The sequence below is a fragment of the Microcaecilia unicolor genome, chromosome 10 (assembly GCF_901765095.1).
Source record: "Microcaecilia unicolor chromosome 10, aMicUni1.1, whole genome shotgun sequence".
NCBI lineage: Eukaryota > Metazoa > Chordata > Amphibia > Gymnophiona > Siphonopidae > Microcaecilia > Microcaecilia unicolor.
In genome coordinates, this window is record NC_044040.1 from 4,391,778 (window position 1) to 4,419,391 (window position 27,614).

General features: G+C 43.4%; 1 protein-coding gene across 4 annotated transcripts in view; it reads left to right on the forward strand.

Moving 5' to 3' along the window:
* Positions 1–27,614, forward strand: part of DMTF1 (cyclin D binding myb like transcription factor 1) — a 56,190-nt gene that overhangs the window by 10,051 nt on the left and 18,525 nt on the right. For 3 of the 4 annotated variants that reach the window (XR_003943624.1, XM_030216988.1, XM_030216991.1), the window contains exons 3-13: positions 1,836–1,958; positions 3,810–3,895; positions 7,679–7,793; positions 10,931–11,007; positions 13,182–13,339; positions 15,568–15,600; positions 16,502–16,611; positions 18,383–18,611; positions 22,201–22,352; positions 23,080–23,292; positions 23,378–23,463. Coding sequence is in view for 3 of the 4 variants with exons in the window: in XM_030216988.1 (XP_030072848.1) it covers positions 1,836–1,958; positions 3,810–3,895; positions 7,679–7,793; positions 10,931–11,007; positions 13,182–13,339; positions 15,568–15,600; positions 16,502–16,611; positions 18,383–18,611; positions 22,201–22,352; positions 23,080–23,292; positions 23,378–23,463 (1,382 nt within the window). In the remaining variant the exon portion in view is untranslated. The remainder of the gene's footprint in view (positions 1–1,835; positions 1,959–3,809; positions 3,896–7,678; positions 7,794–10,930; positions 11,008–13,181; positions 13,340–15,567; positions 15,601–16,501; positions 16,612–18,382; positions 18,612–22,200; positions 22,353–23,079; positions 23,293–23,377; positions 23,464–27,614) is intronic. The other variant, XM_030216989.1, reaches the window with a different exon arrangement.

Consider the following 27,614-nt stretch of genomic DNA (forward strand, 5'->3'; position numbering starts at 1 on the left):
GTGTACAAAATGACGTCTATTTCAAACAATTTTCTGTGATGTAGTAGAAGTCCACTTTAACATTACTGAAGTGTCAAATTTTAAATAACACTACCCAAAAGAGTTTCTAACACAGTTAATTTCAACCTGAACAGTCCGAATGTAGGAAATTCTGCCATTACTCTTTCAGTGCCGTATCCTTTTTCACGTCTTGGGTTTTTTAATTAAAACACGATCTTCTTTTCACAACATTTTGTTTGTTTATCAACGTGCAATGGCATCACGGATGATGACAGTGAGTAAGTAGGTAAGGCCCCTTTTACAAAGGTACACTAACGTGTAGATACCTATTGGCGGTGGTGGCCAAAAAAGCAAACAGGATGCTAGAAATTATTAGGAAAGGGATGATAAATAAGACTGAAAATACTATAATGCCTTTGTCTCGCTCCATGGTGCGACTGCACCTTGAGTATTGTGTTCAGTTCTGGTCACCGTATCTTGAAAAAGATATAGCGGAATTAGAAAAGGCTCAAAGAAGAGTGACTAAAATGATAAAGGGGATGATGAAACTCCTCTCGTATGAGGAAAGGCTAAGGAGATTAGGGCTCTTCAGCTTGGAAAAGAGACGGATGAGGGAGATATGATTGAGGTCTACAAAATCCTGAGTGGTGTATTTTTTTTTCAATATTTTTTTCAATCAACGCTTTGCCAGAGGATGTAGTAACAGTGGTTAGCGTCAGTGGCATACCAGGGTGGGGGCGGTCCGCCCCAGGTGCACGCCGCTGGGGGGTGCCGTGGCGCGCGCCTGTGGGCTCCGACTTCGCGAACTTCGCTCGTTCGCTGCAGCTCCCTCTGCCCCGGAACAGGTTACTTCCTGTTCCGGGGCAGAGGGAGCTGCAGCGAACGAGTGAAGTTCGCAAAGTCGGAGCCCACAAGTGTGCGCCGCGGCACCCCCCACCCAGCGGCGTGCACCTGGGGGGGGTGTCATTTCACCGGGGAGGGGGGAAGGTGTCATTTCGCAGGGGGGGGGGGGGCGCATCGGCGATCCACCCCGGGTGCCATCCACGCTAGGAACGCCACTGGTTAGCGTATCTGGGTTTTAAAAAGGTTTGGACAAATTCCTGGAGGAAAAATCCATTGCCTGCTATTGAGACAGACATGGAAGCAACTGCTGGCACACTTTTGTAAAAGACCCCCTAAATCATGTCTGAGAGTGAGATTTGTGACAGCAGTTTGTAAAAAAATTAAAAATCTCTTAAATGGGATGAGGGTAATTTGGTGTCAGTGATGCCATTAGATGTCACTTTGTGCACATAAAAGTTTAATTAATTCGGTGCAAGTTCAAGGTTTTTGCAAAATGTTTAGGGAGCTCACTCTGTTCCGGACACTGTGTGTGTGTGTGTGTGTGTGTGTTTGCATGCATCTCACTCTTTCTGTTTTTCTCTAAAAGCAGTTAGGTGGACGGTAACAGCACTGAGCACATAATAAGTACATAAGTTTTGCCATACTGGGACAGACTGAAGGCCCAGCATCCTGTTTCCAACAGTGGCCAGGGACAAACGTGGAATCCCTTAGGAAAAAGAGAAGTTAAGGGTTATGGAGGATGGGCAGACTGGATGGGTCATTTGGCCTTTATCTGCCGTCATATTTCTATGTTTCTAACCAAACGTTCATTAACTTCTTAAAAATAAAATGACCAGATTGGTGAGGGAAGACTCCCTGTGGCCAAAATCCATATTGGTTCTGTCCCATTAAACTACGTCTATCTGAACTTTCCAGACCAGATTGGTTCTTCCTCAGATTTTCCCTTTCAGCCTCTGTATTACTGCTTTTGGATGTTTCTGCTGCTGTTGTAGAAGCCGATGAAGCAGACTCGGAAGACAGTGCAGAGCCCCCGCAGAAGAGACTTCGCTTGTCATCGGAGGATGATCAGAGTATTGATGAGGCCACTCCCTGCATTTCAGTCGTTGCTGTTCCAAGTAAGTTCTTCCTGGAGAAATGCAATCTTCTATTATTATAAACAGAGAGACATTATGCCAGACAGTTTTCTGGGCTTGCAGGGACCCGGCAGGCAGGAAGGAAGATGGATTCCAGAATACTGCTGTAAAGAGTGACTTCCTGCTTAGCCCTTGTGTCCTAAGACTATTCAGGATGTCTCCTGCTGAACCGATAGTAAAATTACCCCAGTAGGTCTAATCTGTGACAAGCATAAGTTAAGTTAGCTGATGTTATATTTATTCCCCACTCCCTCTCCTCTAGGATACTAGCCGTTCAGCCTGTAAAAACGGGCTAGTATAGGAAGGGGGGGTTGAAAGGCCCCCCACCCCGCCGCCGAGTTCACCACTGCCGCTCCCCCCCCGAGTTCGCCCCCCCCCCCCCCCGGAGCCGTCGCCACCCACCTTCCACCTGGTCGGGCCCTCGCTCCGCTATTGAAACAGCGAGGGCACGCAGCACATAGCTCTACTGCTGAGCTGCCGTGGCCTTCCTTCTTCTTCTCTGCCTCTGTCCCGCCCTCGTGTGACGTAACGTCGTCGAGGGCGGGACACAGGCAGAGAAGAAGAAGGAAGGCCGACGGCAGCTCAGTAGAGCTGTGTGCTGCGTGCCCTCGCTGTTTCAATAGTGGAGCGAGGGCCCGACCGGGTGGAAGGTGGGTGGTGGCGGCGACTCCGGGTGGGGGGAGCGTTAGCGACGGCGGTGTCCCTTGCAAATGCGCAGTAGAGACCCTCTCTGTTCCGCCCCCGTCATCACATATTGACACGGGGGCGGGGCAGAGAGGGTCTCTACTGCGCATTTGTGAGTGAGTACGACACTCGCCATTTATATATATTGATGATACTTATTTAGGTCCTCGTGTCTCATCACGTAGGGCTTTCTCTGAACTGCCTCCACTCTCTATCCTTTTAGAGGTATGGCTTCCAGAACTGGACACCTTCTCGGAGGAGGTCACACCAACAGACTCTTAAAATGTCCTCTTCTAATGTGAACATATAAAACACGGTACAAAAAAAAGAGCGTACACATGATGTAATGAGCTGCAGTGCCTGTCGAGTCTTCAGACTCCTGCCATCTAAGACGTACTGTTAAAAAATTGGTTAAAGTAGGAGTTTGTTTCCCTGATCTACGCATGCTACACTTTCAAGTGAAAAAACAGTTACAGAGATATTCAATAAGGACCTCCTCAGAAATAGAGAGGAGCCTGGAAGGTGGTGACATGGGGTGAGATGTGTGTTGCAGTCTCTTATTTCCTTTTTAACCTGTCGATATGGGGGAAACTAAAAGGAGCATCGAAGCATAAGCCTCAGAGCTTCGGCAAATTCTGACGAGGCAAATCATAACGGCGTAGCAGCACCCACCTCTCTCAGGCTCAGTTTTACCAAAGGGATCAGCCGTGTGTGTTTGCATTTTTAGACTCCTGATGCAGACAATTTTGGGGATTTCTTTTCACAGTAAAGCTTTTCTGATAATTCACCGATTGTTATTCCACCATCCTTTGACCACCTCGATGTCTTTGTTTCATTTGGGCTTACCAAGCACACAGGCTGCTTCCTATTTTTTTTTTGTGTGTAGATCAGTGAAACAAATTTCTGTTGTTTTTGCTGCATCTTGAATTTATTGTTCAGACATTGCCTCGGGTGTGAAACGCAGACCTTGAGCCCTTCAGGGACAGAAAAACTACTGTACCTGAATGTACATCACCTTCAGTAGCTTTTGGAGCTTGTATGCAGCATTCAGCTTTCATACCACAAGGGTGTGAATACTTTTGCAAGGTTCTATATGTGATGGGATGAGGGGCCATCTGTAAAAACGCTACAAATTCTTATGTTCTGCAGTTTCAGAGAATGATCAGAGTTTCGAGGTGACCATGACTGCTACCGCTGAGGTAGCAGACAACGAGGGGACGGTGACACAGATTCAGGTACAGTATGTATCCGTGCTCAAATCAGTTATAGAAAATCTGGCATGTATAGACAGAGTTGCATAAGATTTACTAACACTTTCCTGTTCTCTTTATCCCTGAGAAAGAAAACAAGGTGGTGAAAATGCATGTTTGGTAGTAAGTGATTGCACAGTCGATAGTGGCATCGCACATGCACTCTGACAGCTAGAAAAGACTGAGATGCTAACTCCATATGCCCCTGGTACTCTGACACGGGGATGGGGACCCTCAGTAACCATGGGAACAGGGACAAACTTTGGCCCCGTGTCATTCCCTACTTTGAAGACTGTTAGTGAATTGGACAATTTATGTTCGAGTGATGCAGACGACCATGTTTTTAATTTTTTTGGAAAAACAAGCAAAAGTGCTGGCAACAACTGGCAAAATTTGCATGGGGGATCCTGTGCATTCCTGCTACCAGCACGTCTTCTGAGAAGACATTTTGTATTACAGGAAGGACTGTGGAAACAGGAGAGCTATACTGAAACCTGAGATTGTTGATGACTTATTATTCATTCATAGATTAAAATATCATAACAGTGCTTCATAGGACTTATTTCTCTTCCCCCCCCCCCCCCGCTAGGGCATACAGAGCAGGCTGTACGTTATACCCCTGGACATTTTAACACAATGGATTAGGGTTCCTTGGGGTTGTGGAAGTCAGTTATTGTTTGAGAGGTAAAGGGTGATAGTGTGAGGGGTTATTAAAGTTGCTCATTGTTAGGCCCTGTTGTACCTTTTAGAGGCAAAAGTTCATGTTTTTAAAACTGTTCGTTTGGGAAAGGGTTTTATATTATGGGGGGGGGGGGGGGGGGAAGCCATGCTGCAAACTAAAGTTAAAATTCTAAACTAGGGTTTTGCTACACTGATGCTATGGTAAACTCTAGAATAGTCCCTTAACAGCTGTAATAGAGACTCTAAATGCTAAACAAAGAAAACCCTAAATTTCTTAAGTTGCCTTTGCTGAATAAGTAGAGAAACTTAAAAATAAAGACACTGAGATAACCTATTTAACTCTAAATCTACCTTTCCCAAGTTTAAAAGCAATTTCTCAGCACATAACTTACCAATGGAGATTTGTCCTGCTCTGGAAGTCCTCACAACACCTCTTCTGGACAGAGAAGAACGGAAAAGTGTGGCTTCTTATGTTCCTGTGTTGTTTTGATGACTCACACTGCCAACAGTGTGACATTAAGGCCCTTTTCAACTTCCCTCCTTAATCAGTTACTGTGACTTGATTGACAGATAATTGAAAACTATCAGAGTGTTTCTTACTTCCTAACTGGATGACCCAATAAAGATTTGTCCTGCTCTGGAAGTCTTCACAACACCTCTTCTGGATACTATTAAGTTCAGGCTGTGCTAAATTATTAGAGTATTGGCTGATAATGGGGGTGATTTTCAAGCAGCAAACCTCATGGACCCCATTAAGGCATGTGTTTTGCTTAGATTTTCAGACAAAAACTACTCGTGTTTTGCTTTGTTTTTAATTAGGAAGTATAAGGTCTGGACATTAAAGTTGTTTGGGCAGATGCTAGTTCAGGGAATAGTCTAATGGTCAGAGCCATGGGCTGAGAATCAGGGAAATTAGGGTTCAGATCTCACTTTTTTCTACTCGCACTCCTTGTGACCTTGCACAGGTCATGTAGCCTTTCATTGTCTCGGATACAAACTTAGATTCTGTTCCCAGTGGGTCAGAGAACTATGTATCGTGCCTGTATGTAATTCAGTTTGAGCTCAGATTTAGAATCTAAAAAGCACTCATGCATTTGAAAATTGAATTGTGCACTGTTTTGGTCCTCTGACCTGAGCATTCCCACAAGATCACCTCTTTTTCCTGTGGCAGCTGCATGTAGTGTTACCTGTATTTGAAAAAGGCAGTTTTCAGTCAGGCCATTTTGCCTGCTCTCTAGGAAGTCTAAGTAATGGAATATTTCCTACTGAAGTCCAGTATTGGCAGAAAAGGGGAAGTAGAAATCTGGACTGGGTTCCTATGATGCCTCATGATTTCCCCAGAGAAATTCAGGTGTTCACCTGCACAGATTACATCTGCTGTGAGGGTGGTGATTCTCTTAAGAAAAGAAGAATAAGGAACTGGGTTACAGTGTGAAGGCCAGCGATGGGCTTTATCTTCCTCTCTGGCCTCAGTGGAGAAAAGGGAACAGGTGAGAATGATTCCAAATTGATAACCTGGCAGAAAATCGGCATCGTTCTGCTTCCTGTCGAAGGATGTGATTCGAAAGACCACGATCTTCCTAAAAGAGGAGCAGTATCATGTGAAATAACACTTTCCACTACAAACAGAAATACAGAAATGCCATAGCATTGTGTTGTAAAAATGCATAAAAGGTGTCTTCATTTGTCACACACATGACAGCAAGCTAAATGAAATTACCACAAATGCGGTCACTGAGAAGATGATGCAGCATGTTGGTCCTGTGGGTATTAATGTGTGGGGGTGTTTTTGTTTTAATTTGCATGGTAAAACAGATATTTATAATGAAATCTGATTCTGTAAAATTCACTAGATTTACTGAGAGATTCAAAATTAGCCAAGAAGCAGAGGAATAGCTAGTGTTTGGGAAGCCAAGATTCAAATCCTGCCAACATCGTGACCTTGGCCAGGTCACTTCACCCTTTATTCCCTCACATACAATTTAGATTGTAAGCCCGCTTGGACAGGGAAACACCTACCATACCTGCAAGCAATTCCCCTTGAACTTGGATTCAATTAATATGTTGTACTGCTTTTATATAGATAAAAGTTTAAGCGGTTTACAGAGATAAAATACAATGAAAAGTCTAAAATCCGATTCTCAGTGGCAGAACATAACTGCAGCTGCTAAGGTAGAAAATTTGGGCTTATCCGACAAAATGCATTGAAAGAACAAAGGCAACTAGGATGTGTGTGTGACAGATTTAAAACAAAAAACACTAAGGGAAATAAATTACCAATACGTCTTTAACAGCTCATAATTAGGTATTTTAAACAATTGCGCCTATGTTTACTAAGGTGCACTATGGGCGCGTTATCGTTTTTAATGTGCGTAAATGGTTTACGCACGTTAAATACCAACGCGCCCATAGAAATGTAATGCACCTTAGTAAACATACCCCTAAATGTAGTGAAAATAATATAAAATATGTGAATGTAATGTAAGTGTTAAGAAATGCTCAGTTCACACGTCAGTCATTAATATAGCCACTGGCTGAGTAGAGAACCAGCATTGCGCCACTTGTGTTATTAAAAGCGCAGTCTGTACATATAATTTCTGTGCTATATCAAAGCAGAATGAAGTCGGAATAAAGTAAAGCATGCTAACAGGTTAAAGTCATCTTCCTCTTGAAGAAGGAAGACCTATTGTATCCAGATGATCTAAAGAAGTTTCACAACCCTATCCTAGGAAACCACCAGCCGGTTGGGTTTCAGGATATCCCTAATGCATATAATGGAGGTGACAGGCATGCAAATCTCTCTCATGCCTAGGGGATATCCTGAAAAACCCAACTGGCTGCAGGTTCCCCAGGATAGGGCTGAGAACCACTGGACTAAAGGATCTGTGTTGCACAGCAGAGGGGAAGCATTTCTCCCTTAAACAAGAATCTTATTTCTGTTTCTTGACTCTCATTTGGATATGGATTTTAGGTTTAATTACTTGGCTTATCCAAATCCGAACTCCAGGCCACAAGCTCTGATGCATTCAGAGTTCAGAGACTTGAAGAACTGCTCACAAACTCTCTTTTTCACTTTATCTCTTCAAGATCCTCCAGAATGAGCAACTAGATGAAATTTCTCCGTTAGGCAGTAAAGACATCCCAGCAGTCAGTCAAGCCTGGTTCACAACCAAAGAAGATAAGGATTCGCTAACCAACAAAGGTGGGACCTTGCTTTGTATATTGCTTGATTGCGTGTTAAAGTGGTCGTCTTGCTTATGAAAAGGGTACATACGAAGCTTTTCTGGGATGTATTGTAGGAAACATGTCATATTCTCTTAGGTAAATAGGACAATTGATATAGTTTTGGACTGATTGTAACTAAAGGACCGATATTCAGTCCATGGAAGGCAACCCACATTAAGTGCTGCAGTTGGCACTAGCCCGGATTTTCAATGCTGTTCCGTCTGTGGTGACCGATATTGAAATATCGGGGTTTATTTTGGACACTAAAAAGTTAAGCAGCTATGCCGATATTCAGCACTAGCCAGTTAACATCTTAGCGGTCAGAGATAGACCTGCTATTTAAGCGGCCTATTTTGACCACTCAACATAGCCGGTTTAGCGCTGAACATCTGCACCTAACCGGCTGCTTCACTTGATATAGCTAGTTACCACCTAGCTGCTAACAGGGTTATTCAGCAGGAGATAACCAGTTATCTCCCGCTGAATATCTGTGGTTAGGCGAAAAGGATCAGTTCCTGGCCTGTAAAAATAGTTTCCGATATCAGGGGGTAAGAGTTTACCCTGCCACACAATCATTGTCCACCACTGTCCTAATTACTTCATTTGGAAGATACACAGTTTCCTGTAATGCACTTCCTGTCACTCACTACAGACTCCTCTGCTGTTCATGCATCCTCTTCATTCATTATCTTGAGTCCTCATTATTAGATATTTTTTCAGTTTATTGTTATGTTAATATCTGTTAAGTGCAGTAACATTAAGTTTTTCTCTCTCTGGGTAATTTTATCAAGCATTCTATTTTATTTTTATTTTATTTCTTATATACTACCTTCAAGTCCGAAAGCTATTGAAGTGGTGTACAGTAGGTATTTTTTGGTCCCTGGAGGGCTCACAATCTGAGTTTGTTCATGAAGCAGTGAAGGGTTAAGTGATTTGCCCAAGATCACAAGGAGCTGCAGTGGGATTTGAACTGGGTTCCTCTAGTTCTCGGCTACTTCTCCACTGTCTGTAAATCATATTTTACACATGGAATATGATTATCAAATTGCACAGGTATATGTGCACATACAAGCAAACTTTTACGCAGTCCATGCATGGGCATTCCCAGGGGTTGGAGCTGTGATCGTCACATGTACTTTATAAAATACATTACTAGCAGGGATTATTCTAGGAGCTGATTTTATAAAGGCAAGTAGGCATCTATATTTTCTTTATAGAAGAGGCAAAAAATATATAGGCCACCTATTATAAATCACTCTCTATGTGTGGAGTTTTTACATATCTTTTTTCTTTTTTGTAAGGAAGGTTCAAAAAATATAGCATAAGATATACAGATAAGGTAAGCATTGGTATAGAGCAGGGAATTAAAACATGTTTCTCTACCTAATTTTAAATTTTATTTATATGATGATTATCATATGTCACAGTAAGCAGTACACTTACAAGGGAAATGCAAGAGAAACAAGTAATCACAGGTTCGTTAACAAAGGTTCCCAAAGGAAATATGCCACCCTCTGCTGAACACTCCATTAGCACCTATAAGGGAACTGAAACCCAAGGGGGAGACTTTCCAAAGAAAATAAGGACCAGACAAACATTATTCAAAATGCAATGCAATCGCTGGATAGACAGAGATGAGACCACCACCTTACTGGCTAGAAAAGCTGCCTACGTGGATCAAAAAGACGTACATAACCCCCTGAAATTTTACAGTACGGTTGCAGGAACGTCTCAACACCACAAAGGAAGCACCCAGCTGTTGTAAACGTGGCCTTATCGACAAAAATAGTTTCCTGTTCTGGTTGAGACGAGATATATTGGGAAAGAGACAAATCTTACTGTTAAGAAATGAAACTTAGACTTATCTTAGCAGCCGTACCTTCTGTGAGAGGCCAGAGCCAGGAGTAACCCCCCTCCACATCTGACTTCTCAAGGGAAGTAATTAAGTCCAACTTAGCCTTCAACAAATTAGACCCAGGGCTTCGTTTTCCCCCAGTGAAAGAGAGGCAGATTCGAGGATTCAGGCATCTTTAATACCCTGAGGAGATATTTCTTAAACATCTTTCAAGGTGACAGTGAAAACATCTTAAGAAAATTGAGTACAGATTATTGCACCTGACTGACCGTATCCTCCAAGTTGTCCATCCTTATGTGCAAAGCTAAATTGTGTTTTTATCAGCATTTGATCATTAGACTCCAATTTGGAAAGTCTTTGCTTCTGAGCCACTGAGTGTGAATTTTTCCCGGACTCAGTTTTTTGCACCACATACTGAATCCAGCCCAGTGTGCGTAAATACGTACGCATAGGCGCATACGTGCTGGTATTCTATAAATGCATGCATACAATTGGTGCCCTGAGATACTTTTTTCCCCACCCCTATTGTCACCCGCTTTTGAAGTTTCTACATTTAGGAGACTAGTGAAACTAGCAGCGTACATTTAGGAATTCAGCCCTTGTAGAATTTTTAATCGGAAACATCTCTCTGAGTTTGGAGCTTAAACCTTTTAAATATCAGCCTTACATTTTCCATTTTTTTTTTCACACTTGCAGGCAGTCATAATATGTATGTGCTTCATTATCACAATAGTGTTGCGGAATTAAATTAATACTTGTGACCTGGATTGGCCACTGCTGGAAGCAGGATACTAGGCTAGATGGACCATTGGTCTGATCCCGTATGACTGTTCTTAAGTCACTTGTACAGAATCTCATCTAACCCATGGAACAGAAAATAATTGCCTTGCGAATCACAAATCTACCTGATTTCAGACTCCGCTTGATCAAACTGGTTCTTAAATTATGTCCCGATTTGGTAATAAAAAGGCCTCTTGCTAAGCATGTGTATTTCTATCTTTATGGATAATGGTGGATGAGGACTTATATTTTGGTTGATATTCCAATGAACTGTTTATGCATCTACTTTGTTATTGAATTAATAAACAGATTGAACTATTAAAATAAAGTTAACGGTTGTGCTCAGAATCATCCACTGTTTTAGCTGAATAATACTTCTGGTTCTTTTGTGTAATCACAGCCATTTTGTAAACTAAGCTAAACTTTTCCTTTAAATAAATATTTCTTTAAATAAAATAGCTTTTCCTTCTTCTTGGAAGGTCATAAATGGAAGCAGGGCATGTGGTCCAAAGAAGAAATCGATATTTTAATGAGTAACATTGAGCAGTATTTAAAGGTACCTCTTACACTTCCTTTTGTCATGTTGTGCAGATCTTATAACATACAGAGGCATATTTACAAAGTATTTATTTATTTATTTGGATTTAGCTCACACCTTTTTCAGTAGTAGCTCAAGGTGAGTTACATTCAGGTACTCTGGATATTTCTCTGTCCCAGGAGGGCTCACAATCTAAGTTTGTACCTGAGGCAATAGAGGGTTAAGTGACTTGCCCAAGGTCACAAGGAGCAGCAGTGGGATTTGAACCGGCCACCTCTGGATTGCAAGACCGGTGCTCTAACCACTAGGCCACTTAGACGTACAAAGATACTTTGGGGCTCATTTTCAAAGCACTTGGACTTTACCAGGTTCCATAGATTACTGTGTAACTTTGTAAGCCTAAGTCCTTTGACAATGAGCCCCATAGTAACATGGTAAATAACTGCAGAGAAAGACCAGTATGGTGGCTAGAGTTGCACCCACCACACCAGCCAGGATACAGCCCTCTAAGCCCCGTTAAAGTTTGAAGGTCATTTAAGGTTTGCTTTGATTCTGTCCGGTCAGTAACAGTGGTGGGTGTGGAATGAATACTGTCTGAATAAGTGTGCATAAGGAGCCATTTTTAAAATTCCTGTGTTGACTGCAAGCCCACAGGTACCCTCTGGGCCTGCAGCAAATATTCAAGGCACGGTCCCTGCTGAATTAACACTTTGGCCAGCACAGCAGGTATTTTTCTACCTGTAGATTATGCACTTGCTTTACCTGTGGGTTTCCTGCCTTTGCGGTGGGGTACTTGTACTTGCACAGCAGAGGGCAGTTTTCAGCCGTCGGTTTTATCCAGGTAGCTAAGTTGCCAGATAACATCATTAGATTGTTGAGCCATAGATAAACTCTCTCTTTCTTTGCACGTCCTTGAAAGTTGAAGTAATGTAGTGGATCAGAGGGGCCATGTGAGAGTATTTTCTGGTGGGTGGGGAAGGCCGGCCTTTCTTACAGTCAAGTTTTCTCAGTGCCTGAGCACTTGGCTAAAGTAACTAAATTGTGAACTGATTGCTGTCCAGGTAGGAACTTCCCCAAAGTTCACACAGCCCACTGCTATCTTGTATCCAGAATAGCACACATCCAGGTTTTATGTAAATCTGTTACTCATAGCAATACATTTCATTTTAAAATATATTTGCGGCATATTGCTGCTGCAGACTTTAGTTAATCCTTAATTTAGTGTGGCATGATAAAAATTTTAATAGCTGGTGCTTAACATTAAATTTGATGGTGCATATGACATCTCAGCAGAATTGTGTATATAACCGAACTACAAAGCAGTGGAAAGGGAGGAGATGAAGGAAGAAGAACTATAGAATCTAGGTCAGTGAGGCCTGGAGAGGCTGTGAAGGCTGAAGCGTGCGCTTGCTTTAGCGCAGTCAAGGATCATGGATGGTTCTCAACCCAGTCCTCGGGACACAGTCAGTCAGGTTTTCAGGATACCCACAATAAATATATATGAGACAGATATGCAGCGACAATTCTCCAGATCACAGCTCCCTTTAGAACAGGGCTTCTCAACCCAGTCCTTAGGTCACACTCAGCCATTGTAGATATCCTGAAAAACCTGACCAAGGACTGGGTTGAGAAGCCCTGTTCTAAAGGGAGCTGTGATCTGGAGAATTGTCGCTGCAAGTCTGTGGTAGGTGGGAATGGAGAACAGGATTAAAAATGGGAACAAGGCCAAGCATCTATGGAAGAAGTCCCATAATATGCTAAGCAACGTCTTTTTGAGCTGAAATCTCCAGGGGAAAGAAGCTGTGCAGCTTTATTGTATTGTAATAACAGTGTTACATGTTGGATGCTGTTGTGTGGATTTCAAGTGAATTCACAGAGGCGATTCACTTGGGCCTTGGGGAAGGAAGGAGGGGTAATTAGCCTGTACAGAGGCACCCCAGTTTGCCAAGGAGAAGGTACTGAAATACTTCAGCCCGCCTTCTCATGAGCCAGGGGGCTGTCATCTTATGGGGGGAGTGGGTTTGTTCTCAGGCTGTGTTTTATCTTGGTTATAGTTGGTTGCGTTTAGCTTTCAAACTTGTGTATAAATCACACAGTTTGTAACAGTGAAGACAGCATGTGTGAGTCTTTGGAAAGTTTAGTTTGTCAGAAAATGTTGTGACAAACCTGTGTGTTCATTTTATGCTCTGCAGGCACGCGGCATAAAAGATGCCACAGAAATCATCTTTGAGATGTCGAAGGATGAGCGGAAAGACTTTTACCGGACGATAGCATGGGGCCTGAACCGCCCACTCTTTGCCGTGTACAGACGTGTGCTGCGCATGTACGATGACAGGAACCACGTGGGAAAGTATGAAAAGCAGGAATGGTGCGGGTGTGTGGGTAGGAACGGATTCCTTAGCCTGCAGCCTCTTTGCTACTGAAGAGGCGCAGACCACTTGAAACGGTGTTGGTCTGCTGATATGTTAGGTTGAATGGAGCCCAAAAATACAAATATTCTCATGGTGTAATTATGTCTTCTGATAGCTTGTTTTGTGTCGACATGTCTTACCTCAGAGGTATGATTGCAAAATGAATTACTGATCTTGCTGTTGTGAACGTAGAGCAGGGAGGTTAATAAAGCAGAGCTGTTAATGTAATCTACTGCTGGGACAGACCTGCAGATAACTTGATATAATACATACTGGCGATGATACTGCGTGATCCATGTCGGATCTACAGAGTGCTCAATGCATGCACTCCTCTAGAAATATTAAAAAGCAGCTCTATGTTATCTGCCAACTCCAGGCTCCGCTCATTCTGCCTTGCCTCACCCTATGCCTGGAACAATCTTCCTTTACCCATACGCCATGCCCCCTCCCTACCCATCTTCAAATCTCTGCTTAAAACTCACCTCTTCAATGCTGCCTTCGGCGCCTAACCGCTTGAGAAATATAGAATGCCCCAATCTATCCACCCTATCAGATTAACTGTTCACTCGTCCTCTAGATTGTTCTCTTGTCTTTTAGATTGTAAGCTCTTTGAGCAGGGACTGTCCTTCTATGTTTAAATTGTACAGCGCTGCGTAATCCTAGTAGCGCTTTAGAAATGTTAGTTAGTATCTGAAAAGTGTTTAGGCCACTACAAACTTCACTGTGAAAACAGCAATTTTAAAAACTTCTACCCAGAGGCTTTGCACCAATTTTCAAAGGAAAAATATACATAAGTACATAAGTATTGTCATACTGGGAAAGACCAAAGGTCCATCAAGCCCAGCATCCTTTTTCCAACAGTGGCCAATCCAGGTCACAAATACCCGGCAAGATCCCAAAAATGTGCAAAACATTCTATACTTCTTATCCCAGAAATAGTGGATTTTCCCCAAGTCCATTTACTACTGGTCTATGGAGTTTTTCTTTAGGAAGCCGTCCAAACCTTTTTTTAAACTTCTCCTTTGAAAATTGGCCCTGGGAGAAATACCCGCAGAGATCTGCACCCATGGGCTCATCTTCCTTTGAAAATAACATGCCTAGATTTGAACATACGCCCCCTGGTATTCAGTGCTATTTAACCGGTCAGAACAACTGCTGACCGGTTAAATAGTGCTTAACCAGCTATCCGCCGATATTCAGACAATATAACCGGTCTGAATAACGGCCCCATGATCTATATACATTATTTCCCACCACCATGCTAAACACATCTTTGAGCACACCTCCAAATCTAAAAGTGCTGTCCACACCCGGACAGTCATGTATGAACAGATCCTGCCAGGTAAGGCCTATGAGATTTTGAGACACCCAGTTCAGCTGAATAAATGTCTTCAAAAGATTTCCCTGCCCATGTGTAACACTACACACGTGAAATAAATGATGGCGTGGAATTTGAGCACTAGCGATGACATCCTTACTTGTATACATTTTCTCGTCTCTTGCTAGTTTCACAGTGGCATTGCAGTGTGAGCTCCTGCGCTGGCCTGCAATAAGGGTCGAGAGCGGGTTTCTGCTTCCTTGAACAGATCCCCTGTTGTACCAGTCTCTGGAGACCATTCTACACACTATTGTCTTTAGGATTTGAAATTCACTTTACAGAAACTGTGCACTGCCGGAGAATCATAAGGCAGTGCATACCTTAATGAGCGTAACGCAATGCTGGTGATATTACCAACAGCATTTCCAGCGCTGTCTCTTACGCATTTGCTTAGCACTAATACACATCGTGACAATATCTGGATAAGTCTGTCTGTCTGTCTGAATATAACTTTTCCCGTTATCTCAGGCCGTCTGTATCTGTGAACAGCTTTTCCAATTAAAGTTAACAGGCTGGCACTGAATATGGTGCCGTCTGGCTAACCTTTTTGTCACGCCCCCCAGTACATCTCCAGTCTCTCCCATTGCTAACCAGATACATTGACTTGTCCAGCCAAAGGTTTACTGGTCTCTGAGAAAGGGGGATTTTTTTAAAAGAGACAATCTGATTAATTCCCAAAGTTGACTGGGTAAATACCTGTGATTTTCAGTGCCCATGCCTGTTCTGTTTTAGCAGGAATGATCACCGCCAGCTTTTCCTCACACCTTTTTTTTTTTCATTGCTTCATAGATACACTCCTGAAGAAATTGAAAGGCTGAGAGAGTAAGTTGGTTCAGAAGAATTACGCCTCGTCACCTGTTTGCTTGTTGAGATTGCACTGGTAATGATTTGACTGTGAAGGGTTTTGTTTTAGCTTGGCACAAACGTCATCCACACCCAGGCAGACTGCCATGCAGTTGTGAACCTTATTCAAACTTGTGGTTGGATTGTAAAGTGGGATAAGTTAAAGCAGAATGGGAAAAGGGTGTTAAGAGCAAAAGAAACTCCAGAAAAGGGCAAAATTATATGATTCATGCTAGAGACAGCTCATATGCAGCCCAGTGTTCCCGATACCCTGCCTAGAGCTACCAAAAAAAAAAATAAAATGGTGACTTGTGATTGCAGTAGAACCCAGAGATGAACTGATATGCAGTCACTGTACAGGAAGAGGGAGAGGGAGCGAGCACTGCACAGGACTTGGAAAGTAATTAATTTCAGTCACTGTAGGGGAAGTGGCTGGAGGAGGGAGAGAGAGAGAGCAGTGCACCTGGAAAGTAACTAATTTATAGTCAGTTCAGGGGAAGTGGCCCGATAGAGCACTGCATAGGAATTGCAAGGAGCGGACATTGGGTACTTCACAGGTTTCTCAGTGGAGCAGATTTATGCACTGAAGATCAGGTGATGGGGAGCTGGAGGTGGGTTAACAGGTAGTTTCTTGAAATTGGTACATAAGTACATAAGTAATGCCATACTGGGAAAAGACCAAGGGTCCATCGAGCCCAGCATCCTGTCCACGACAGCGGCCAATCCAGGCCAAGGGCACCTGGCAAGCTTCCTAAACATACATTCTATACATGTTATTCCTGGAATTTTGGTATGCTGGTCTCTAATGTAATTGATTGAGTAATCATTTGCACAAGCAGTGCCATTTTCTTAAAACATTAAGCCCCAGGTTCTTGTTTAGGTTGCGAATTAAGCACGGCAACGACTGGGCCGCGATTGGAGCAGCTCTCGGGAGAAGTGCTTCCTCTGTAAAAGATCGGTGTAGACTGATGAAAGACACGTGCAACACAGGTAAAGTAAAACTCTGTCTACTTATAACTCGTTTGATTAAAACATCCATCCGTATCGTCTGTAAAATGGCATAAAGGTGTCTGTCCATCATTTTTAATCCTCATGTGGCCAAGTCTAATGCAGAAAAAAACATATATACAGACACACCAGGATTGTGTCTAATTTTCAGTGCTCATCTTATTTTCAGAGAGGCAGTTTTTAAGCTGCTGCAGGTACCTTTTACCCAGGCTCTTACATTCACTTGTAAACGTGGGCTATGTGTATACTTTTCATTTTGAAACTAAAGAAGGCTGTACAAATGGTCTTGAAAATCCAGAACCGCACGCAGGTATCTCACCTGGAAATGCCTCCGCTACACTGCTAGTGAAAGCAAGAGAGTAACAAGCTATAACTGAACCCTGTGATCCTCACCTGCTGGTGACCCCCACCGTGCTTTGCCACCGTGAATGAGAGGAGACGGTGGGCTGGGAGCACATTTCTGTCCTCGCACAGCCCTTGTTACAGCCCTGAGTGAAAGGGAAGAAAGCGTCACTTGTATCTTTTTTTTTTTTTTTTTTTTTCAATTTATAAATTTTATTTAACAACCATGTTAACAGCATTCTGGAGCAATAAGCTCCCACAACATTCAAAAGTACATTTAAGTAAACAAGTTTCATAAATCATTTCCCCCCCCCCCTCCCCCATCATCACTTGTATCCTTATACAGACCAGCATTTACACGAGTAACGTGCTTTTTACCCACACACATTCCTGACAGCCTAAGCAGGACAAGTGCATGTATTTTACTTATTTTATAAAAGCAACGTATGTGCCTTATAAATGGCCCCAGGGGAAGCAGGCCCCCATTCGTTTGCAGCCACCTGGAGGCCCTAGAGACTGGGAGCCTCTGTGTGGCATTAAGTACGTTGGTTTTTTTCTAAAATACACACAAGTGCCAATCTGAGCTTCCCTCCCCTTCACCTGCTCCATCTCCACCCTGGGAAGGGAGTGCTGCATGTCAAACATTGTTCAACACAGTCAAGTCCCTTATACAATTCCCCCATAAGGGGAAAAACCCCTCCGACTGTATAAATGTGACGAATGTGGTGAGCTTGGGTTTAGCTGTTTAAATAGTTCACTTTGTGTAAGCCACATAGTTACACCTTTTTCAATTTTGACAGTGGCTGCAGTACAAAGCAGAGGGTTAGAAATAAAATGGAGCGCTTCTTTCAATCGGGAACTGGCCTCTGGTGCTCGAGAGAGAGAGAGATCCTGAGGGTGTTGTCTTTCTGTACTCTTAAGGAAATCAGTTATACCGAGACAGTACAGAGACAATATCTAAAGAGATTTCTGGGAACAAATGGAAGTTAAGTCCTGGCAACCCTTCTTTGAAAAAGGCCTTCCCAGTACCTCCCCTCAGGAGAAAGGGGTTATACTGGCTGGCTGAATTATGTCCCAGGAATTGACTCTACGAACCTTCAGGACAGTTAAAAGCACTCACTGTGTAGAGTAGCTTTCAACCTGCAGCCACTGAAAACACTTACCTTTCAAATACGACAGTTGAATATGTCTTTGTGGATTTCCCTCTTTGGTGACGCTCACCCTCATTTTCACAGTAGTTTCTGTTAGGTAGACTTCATTGAAGTGAAGTGTGCGAATAGAAATTGAAGCTTTCGGACACACCAATGCAGAACAGTGTTGTGTGTAGTGTACCCTACCAGTCTCATCTACACTTGTATATCAAGTTATTCCTGCGTATGAAATGTGCTGCGTTTCCGCCATCTTTCCTCAGGGAAGTGGACAGAAGAAGAAGAGAGGAGACTCGCAGAGGTGGTTCATGAGTTAACGGGGACAGAGGCAGGAGACTTTGTCACACAGGGTGTGTCGTGGGCTGCTGTGGCAGAGCGGGTGGGGACTCGCTCGGAGAAGCAGTGTCGCTCCAAGTGGCTAAACTATCTGAACTGGAAACAGAGCGGTGGCACGGAGTGGACCAAGGATGATGAAATAAATCTAATCCAGAGGTTTGCATTTTCACTAAACTTACACCAGACATAGGCGAGCATCACATCTGGCTTCTGTTTGCCATCTTTGTTCTGTGTTAGTTATCTTTCAAGCTGTGTAATTACTCTGGATGTTTATTGCTGGCGATAATGTAACTGAAAACCTGAGTAGGGCGTGTTTATTTATTTATTTATGACATTTATACCCCACATTAGCCTGAGAGAGAATTGCTGAAAAGTCATAAGAGGCTTCCCTCCCCTGTGTTACTTTACTTCCAAACAGTTCTCCTGGGGGAATTCTGCACAACTGTGCAACACAGAATTTGCATAGAATTCTACATTTACTCTGCAGAATTCTGTGAAGACAAAGCACTAGCAGCTCCTCATTCCCTCTCCTGCAGAGATCGGAGATGGTGAAAGCTGCACATGGCTATACAAATGAACAGTCTGGCGCAGGATGGTAGAGGGAGGAGGAAGACGTAGCCTGATGTGCAGCTATTCACTTCCTCCTTGTCTTGCTGTATGATCGGGATAAACGGGGAAGACAGATCAAAGTTCAGTGGGGGGGGGGGGGGGGGGGGGGGTTGGGATCACTGGACCAGAATGGGAAGAACAAGCTTGAGTGTGTGCCATGGGGGTAAGGTGGAACAGTGCAAGCTGAGAGTGCCTAGGGCTAGAGGGTGACGGAGAAAGCTGAGTTTGTATCACGGGCACGCTTAAGAAAATACGAATAGCCATACTGGGTCAGACCAATGGTCTATCTAGCTAATTAGCTAGTGGCTAATTCAGGTCACAGGTAGCTGACGGAATCCCAAATAGTAGCAAGATTCATTCTACTGATCTCGGGGACAAGCAGTGGCTTTCCCCATGTCTATCTCCATAGCAGACTATGGAATTTTCCTCCAGGAACTTGTTCAAACTTTTATTTTTAAATCCAGATACACTAACCGCTGATACCACATCTTCTGACGAGTTCCAGAGCGTAACTATTCGTTGAGTGAAAACATATTTCCTCCTGTTCAGTTTAAAAGTAGTACCATGTAACTTCCTTGAGTGTCCCCTAATCTTTGTACTTTTTGAAAGACTAAAAAATTGATTTAGGTTTACTCATTCTACAACACTCTCAGTATTGTGTAGACCTATATCATATCCCCCTTATCTGTCTCTTTTCCAAGTTGAAGAGTCCTAACCTCTTAAACCTTTCCTCATATGAGAGAAGTTCCATCCCCTTCCTTGAACCTTTTCGAATTCTGCTGTATCTTTTTTTTTTTTTAAGATCCGGCAACCAGAATTACTACTACTACTTAACATTTCTAGAGCGCTACTAGGGTTACGCAGCGCTGTACAATTTAACAAAGAGAGAAAGTCCCTGCTCAAAGAGCTTACAATCTAATAGACAAGTGAACGGTCGGTCCGATAGGGGCAGTCAAATTGGGGCAGTCTGGATTCACTTGAACGGTAAGGGTTAGGTGCCGAACGCAGCATTGAAGAGGTGGGCTTTAAGCAAAGACTTGAAGACGGGCAGGGAGGGGGCTTGGCGTAAGGGCTCCGGAAGGTTGTTCCAAGCATAGGGTGAGGCGAGGCAGAATGAGCGGAGCCTGGAGTTGGCAGTGGTGGAGAAGGGTACAGAGAGGAGGGATTTATCCTGTGAACGGAGGTTACGGGCGGGAACGTAAGGGGAGATGAGGGTAGAAAGATAGTGAGGTGCAGCAGACTGAGTGCAATATAGAAGTCTTATTTGTTTATTTATTTATTTGTAGCATTTATACCCCGCTCTTTCCCGCTCAATAGCAGGTTCAGTGCGGCTTAGGATACAAGGTATTACAGAGATAACACAATGTACGGTTACATAGTATGATAGAGATATAACAAATTGTGTAGAGAATGATAGTTTGTGGTTACTGCATCTGAAAAAAGATATAGCGGAATTAGAAAAGGTACAGAGAAGGGCAATGAAAATGGTAAAGGGGATGGGACGACTTCCCTATGAGGAAAGGCTAAAGCGGCTAGGGCTCCTCAGCTTGGAGAAAAGGCTGCTGAGGGGAGATATGATAGAGGTCTATAAAATAGTGAGTAGAGTTGAACAGGTAGACTTGAATGGCTTGTTTACTGTTTCCAAAAATGCTAGGACTAGGGGGCATGCGATGAAGCTACAAAATAGTAAATTTAAAACAATCCATAGAAAGTACATAAGTACATAAGTAGTGCCATACTGGGAAAGACCAAAGGTCCATCTAGCCCAGCATCCTGTCACCGACAGTGGCCAATCCAGGTCAAGGGCACCTGGCACGCTCCCCAAACGTAAAAACATTCCAGACAAGTTATACCTAAAAATGCGGAATTTTTCCAAGTCCATTTAATAGCGGTCTATGGACTTGTCCTTTAGGAATCTATCTAACCCCTTTTTAAACTCCGTTAAGCTAACCGCCCGTACCACGTTCTCCGGCAACGAATTCCAGAGTCTAATTACACGTTGGGTGAAGAAAAATTTTCTCCGATTCGTTTTAAATTTACCACACTGTAGCTTCAACTCATGCCCTCTAGTCCTAGTATTTTTGGATAGCGTGAACAGTCGCTTCACATCCACCCGATCCATTCCACTCATTATTTTATACACTTCTATCATATCTCCCCTCAGCCGTCTCTTCTCCAAGCTGAAAAGCCCTAGCCTTCTCAGCCTCTCTTCATAGGAAAGTCGTCCCATCCCCACTATCATTTTCGTCGCCCTTCGCTGTACCTTTTCCAATTCTACTATATCTTTTTTGAGATACGGAGACCAGTACTGAACACAATACTCCAGGTGCGGTCGCACCATGGAGCGATACAACGGCATTATAACATCCGCACACCTGGACTCCATACCCTTCCTAATAACACCCAACATTCTATTCGCTTTCCTAGCCGCAGCAGCACACTGAGCAGAAGGTTTCAGCGTATCATCGACGACGACACCCAGATCCCTTTCTTGATCCGTAACTCCTAACGCGGAACCTTGCAAGACGTAGCTATAATTCGGGTTCCTCTTACCCACATGCATCACTTTGCACTTGTCAACATTGAACTTCATCTGCCACTTGCACGCCCATTCTCCCAGTCTCGCAAGGTCCTCCTGTAATCGTTCACATTCCTCCTGCGACTTTTTTTTACTCAATGTGTAATTAAACTCTGGAATTTGTTACCAGAGAATGTGTGTTATGATTCTGCTAAACAGGCAGGGGAATGGCTGGAACTCGCCTCTCATTGGCCTGTCAGGATTTGAGCTGACGTCTGTAGCTGCAGACGTCAGAAGCCAAGATCTATTTAACCTTACCTGGGCAGCTTGGGGCCATGTAGAGATCCTTGGTAACATGGGCACCCTGTCAATCGCCTGCAGACAGACCTTGGTCCATAATGTATCACATATTGCTTGTTATTGCCTCTGTGATCTCAGGGCCCACTTCCAGTCACCCTGTACTTGTTTCCATTCAAAGAGCCTCCAAACGTTTTGAAATTTGGTGGCCCACTTTAGAAGTATCACAGTACCTCCCAAATGCCTTCAAACAGCAATTTAAAATAAAGAATCCCTTTACTTTTCCCCTTTTAGCAAATGCTTGTTTCCTTTTTCCTTCAGGATAGCAGAGCTCGGCGTTCTAGACGAGAACGATATAAACTGGGACATCCTAGCAGAAGGCTGGAGCAGCGTCCGCTCACCACAGTGGCTGCGAAGCAAATGGTGGACTGTAAAAAGACAGATTGCCAACCACAAGGAGGTTTCCTTCCCTGGTAACTCGACCACTCACTGAATGCTGCCTTACTTCACAGTTTTACAGAGGATGGCGCAGGGAGCGGTAGAGTCCTGGGAGGCACTGGAATTAGGCGTGAGCTTAGGGATGGGTCTAGGAGGCTCAGAGTGAGGGAAGTGAACGCAGGGCCTGATTTACAAGTCTTTAGAAGGTGGCCAGAAAATTGCGACATTAGTTTGAAGCCATAAACCTTGCCCTACCCTTCAGGGATTTTCCTCTGCATAGGTGTATCAGATGATCAGCATTGGTCACAGTTATATGAACTCTGAAAATTCAGGAAGAAAGGCTGCAGTATAAATAAGGTCTTTCCATGTTTGTTGCATTTGACAGAAATGTGAAGTAAGATATTCAAACCACCTTAAAACTATAACTAAGCATAAGGAGGAAAGCATTTCTGGATGGAAAGAAAAAAAAGCTCCAGAACAAGACATCATATCAGATTTAAATGAGACAATATCAGAGCAAGATTTACAAAATATATATATTTACCTCGGGCAGCCTCCAGTGGAAGAGCAGAGGGAAAATCAATAACAGAATTTCTGAAGCCCTAGATAAGCACTTCAGAACGTAACAGGGAACAGGCATGGGGAAAGTGAGAGATGAAGCAGGATCCGCACACAGGGCCCTTTCCACATAGAGGGTGGTAATAGTTTTGCATGTGATGCAAAACCAAATTTCTACTGCTGACAGATTCTCTTTTCCAAAAGTGCTAATCAAGGGTTTGAGACAGCTGCATAAGACGCAGAAAAGCTGGGGTCAGCATCTTTCGGAGAACAAATCGGGCAATGGGGTCCATAGTATGAATTCAAACTCTGGGGTTCAGCACCTGCAGATTCGAGTGGCTCGCTTGGAAGACAGCTCTGGCCTCTCTCAGAGCCCTGTGACAGCTCTGCAGATTCCCGTGCAGATCACTCACATGTGTAAGTATCTGAGAGCTCGGCAGACAGCAGCACAGCCGCAAAGGTGCGGTGACATTTACCCTGCTTTTCTTTCTTCTTCCCTTAGCTTCAGAAGATTCTCCTGCTGCGTCCAGTGATTCGGAGACAATAACTGTGAACAGCGGGACGCTGCAGACATTTGAGATCCTTCCAGTGAGTACTGCTTACGCTCACGTGCCCTGTGAAACTGCATATCTTTACCAGTAAAAATGTCCAGTCACAGCATGTTCAGTAAAAATATTGATTAAATGTCACAAGGGGAAATATACAGGAAGAGGCCTTTGAGGCTGGTGCCACCCACGCTTTATATACACAGCTTCATATAGCTTTTAATGCAGAAACCGTGTTTGCCATGTAAATTAAAACCTAAACTACTCGCCCTATCGCCACACCAAACTGTATAAGGTGATAAAGAAAAAAAATTGTTGACTCTGGATCGCACCTGCCCCAAAGAGGACACTAGATTACCGGGGCTTGTGAGGTAGGTCTGAGGAGGGCCTTTGGATGTTGGGGGGTGGTGGCCCAGGGGGGACCCACTGTCTGCTGAAGGGGGAAGGGATATGGTTTGGTTTCAGCCGAAACTAAGCGTATGTTTTGGACATGTGAAAGGATTCAAATTGTCTGGAAAAGTATCATGGAATATTTACATATTGTGCTACGGAGGAGGATACTATTAGGTGTTGATGTACAACTGTTTTTCAATTTTGTGTCATTAGGCTTGAGAAAAGGGATCAATTCTTTATTGCAAAAAGCCTTCCCTTCTGGACAAGAAATGTATCATAGCTGGCTGGCGATAACAAGAAGCACCTTCCTTGACTGTATAGAGAAATGAGATGTTTCAGTTATTGAAATTGAGACCCTTAGATGGAAAAAGAGGCTGTCCTAGAGCGTGGAAAATATTTCAGCAAACCTGGTCCCTTGTATGGGAGGGTCTTCCATACAGAGCCTGTAGTTATATATTCAAATTTGTGAAAATGGAGGTGGGGGGGGAAGGGTTAAGTAAATAGTAATAGTTGACTAAGTACGTGAATCATTTCCGTTCACCATGAAGAGCCAATGCAAGTGATCTGATATATTGTTCTAGTCTATATGGAAAGATTTCTGGTCTAGGGCATTAAAGGCTAAATTCCATATATGGCGCCAACAAAAAAGTACTATTCTATAAGCTGCGCTTAAAGTTAGGCGTGGTTTATAGAACAGCACTTATGCCTACAACCATTTGCACCAACCAAAATGCGGTTCAAATGTATGCGCCTACATTATAACAATGCACGTTAATTTTAGGAACATCCCCGTTATGCCCATCACCATCCCCTTTCCATACTCCCCTTTTCAGATCACGCATAAATGCCAATTAAATCTGATTGTTGTCAATAATTGCTTCTTAAAAAGCCAGTTGGCACTAATTAGCTCGTTATTCAATTAAATTGCACGCACAAATTGTGTGCGGACAGTTTTTGGCAACTTTTATAGAATTACAGCGCTGTGTACGTCTAGTAGCGCTATAGAAATAAGTAGTAGTAGTAGTAGAAATGGTGCCAGAAATGGTATTCGAAGCTGACGAGTCGGGGAAACTAAATGAATTCTCTGTAAACCTGGAGGATGTAATGGGGCAGTTCTACAAACTGAAGAGTAGCAAATCTCCTGGACCGGATGGTATTCATCCCAGAGTACTGATAGAACTGAAAAATGAGCTTGCGGAGCTATTGTTAGTAATATGTAATTTATCCTTAAAATCGAGCATGGTACCGGAAGATTGGAGGGTGGCCAATGTAACGCCGATTTTTTTTAAAAAGGTTCCAGAGGAGATCTGGGAAATTATAGACCGGTGAGTCTGACGTTGGTGCCGGGCAAAATGGTAGAGACTATTATTAAGAACAAAATTACAGAGTGTATTCAAAAGCATGGATTAATGAGACAAAGTCAACATGGATTTAGTGAAGGGAAATCTTGCCTCACCAATCTACTACATTTCTTTGAAGGGGTGAACAAACATGTGGGTAAAGGTGAGCCGGTTGATATTGTGTATCTGGATTTTCAGAAGGCGTTTGACAAAGTACCTCATGAAGGACTCCAGAGGAAATTGGAGAGTCATGGGATAGGAGGTAGTGTTCTTTTGTGGATTAAAAACTGGTTAAAAGACAGAAAACAGAGAGTAGGGTTAAATGGTCAGTATTCTCAATGGAGAAGGGTAGTTAGTGGGGATCCCCAGGGGTCTGTGCTGGGACCGCTGCTTTTTAACATATTTATAAATGACCTAGAGATGGGAGTAACTAGTGAGGTAATTAAATTTGCTGATGACACAGTTATTCAAAGTCGTTAAATCGAGGGAGGATTGTGAAAAAATTACAAGAGGACCTTATGAGACTGGGAGACTGGGCGTCTAAATGGCAGATGACATTTAATGTGAGCAAGTGCAAAGTGATGCATGCGGGAAAGAGGAACCCGAATTATAGCTACGTCATGCAAGGTTCCATGTTAGGAGTCATGGACCAAGAAAGGGATCTAGGTGTCGTCGTTGATGATACGTTGAAACCTTCTGCTCAGTGTGCTGCTGCAGCTAAGAAAGCAAATAGAATGTTAGGTATTATTAGGAAAGGAATGGAAAACAAAAATGAGGATGTTATAATGCCTTTGAATCACTCCATGGTGCGCCTGCACCTCGACTATTGTGTTCAATTCTGGTCGCTGCATCTCAAAAAAGATATAGTGGAATTAGGAAAGGTGTAGAGAACGGCAAAGAAAATGATAAAGGGGATGGGACGATTTCACTATGAGGAAAGGCTAAAGTGGCTAGGGCTCTTCAGCTTGGAGAAAAGGCGGCTGAGGGGAGATATGATAGAGGTCTATCAAATAATGAGTGGAATTGAACGGGTAGATGTGAAGCATCTGTTTACGCTTTCCAAAAATACTAGGACTAGGGGGCATGCAATGAAGCTACAATGTAGTAAATTTAAAATGAATCTGAGAAACTTTTTCTTTACTCAACATGTAATTAAACTCTGGAATTCGTTGCCAGAGAATGTGGTAAAGGCAGTTGGCTTAGCAGAGTTTAAAAAAGGTTTGGACGGCTTCCTAAAGGAAAAGTCCATAGACCATTATTAAATGGACTTGGGGAAAATCCACTATTTCTGGGATAAGCAGTATAAAATGTTTTGTATTTTTGGGGGGATCTTGTCAGGTATTTGTGACCTGGATTGGCCACTGTTGGAAACAGGATGCTAGGCTTGATGGACCTTTGGTCTTTCCCAGTGTGGCAATACTTACAGTGGGGGAAATAAGTATTTGATCCCTTGCTGATTTTGTAAGTTTGCCCACTGACAAAGACATGAGCAGCCCATAATTGAAGGTTAGGTTATTGGTAACAGTGAGAGATAGCACATCACAAATTAAATCCGGAAAATCACATTGTGGAAAGTATATGAATTTATTTGCATTCTGCAGAGGGAAATAAGTATTTGATCCCCCACCAACCAGTAAGAGATCTGGCCCCTACAGACCAGGTAGATGCTCCAAATCAACTCGTTACCTGCATGACAGACAGCTGTCGGCAATGGTCACCTGTATGAAAGACACCTGTCCACAGACTCAGTGAATCAGTCAGACTCTAACCTCTACAAAATGGCCAAGAGCAAGGAGCTGTCTAAGGATGTCAGGGACAAGATCATACACCTGCACAAGGCTGGAATGGGCTACAAAACCATCAGTAAGACGCTGGGCGAGAAGGAGACAACTGTTGGTGCCATAGTAAGAAAATGGAAGAAGTACAAAATGACTGTCAATCGACAAAGATCTGGGGCTCCACGCAAAATCTCACCTCGTGGGGTATCCTTGATCATGAGGAAGGTTAGAAATCAGCCTACAACTACAAGGGGGGAACTTGTCAATGATCTCAAGGCAGCTGGGACCACTGTCACCACGAAAACCATTGGTAACACATTACGACATAACGGATTGCAATCCTGCAGTGCCCGCAAGGTCCCCCTGCTCCGGAAGGCACATGTGACGGCCCGTCTGAAGTTTGCCAGTGAACACCTGGATGATGCCGAGAGTGATTGGGAGAAGGTGCTGTGGTCAGATGAGACAAAAATTGAGCTCTTTGGCATGAACTCAACTCGCCGTGTTTGGAGGAAGAGAAATGCTGCCTATGACCCAAAGAACACCGTCCCCACTGTCAAGCATGGAGGTGGAAATGTTATGTTTTGGGGGTGTTTCTCTGCTAAAGGCACAGGACTACTTCACCGCATCAATGGGAGAATGGATGGGGCCATGTACCGTACAATTCTGAGTGACAACCTCCTTCC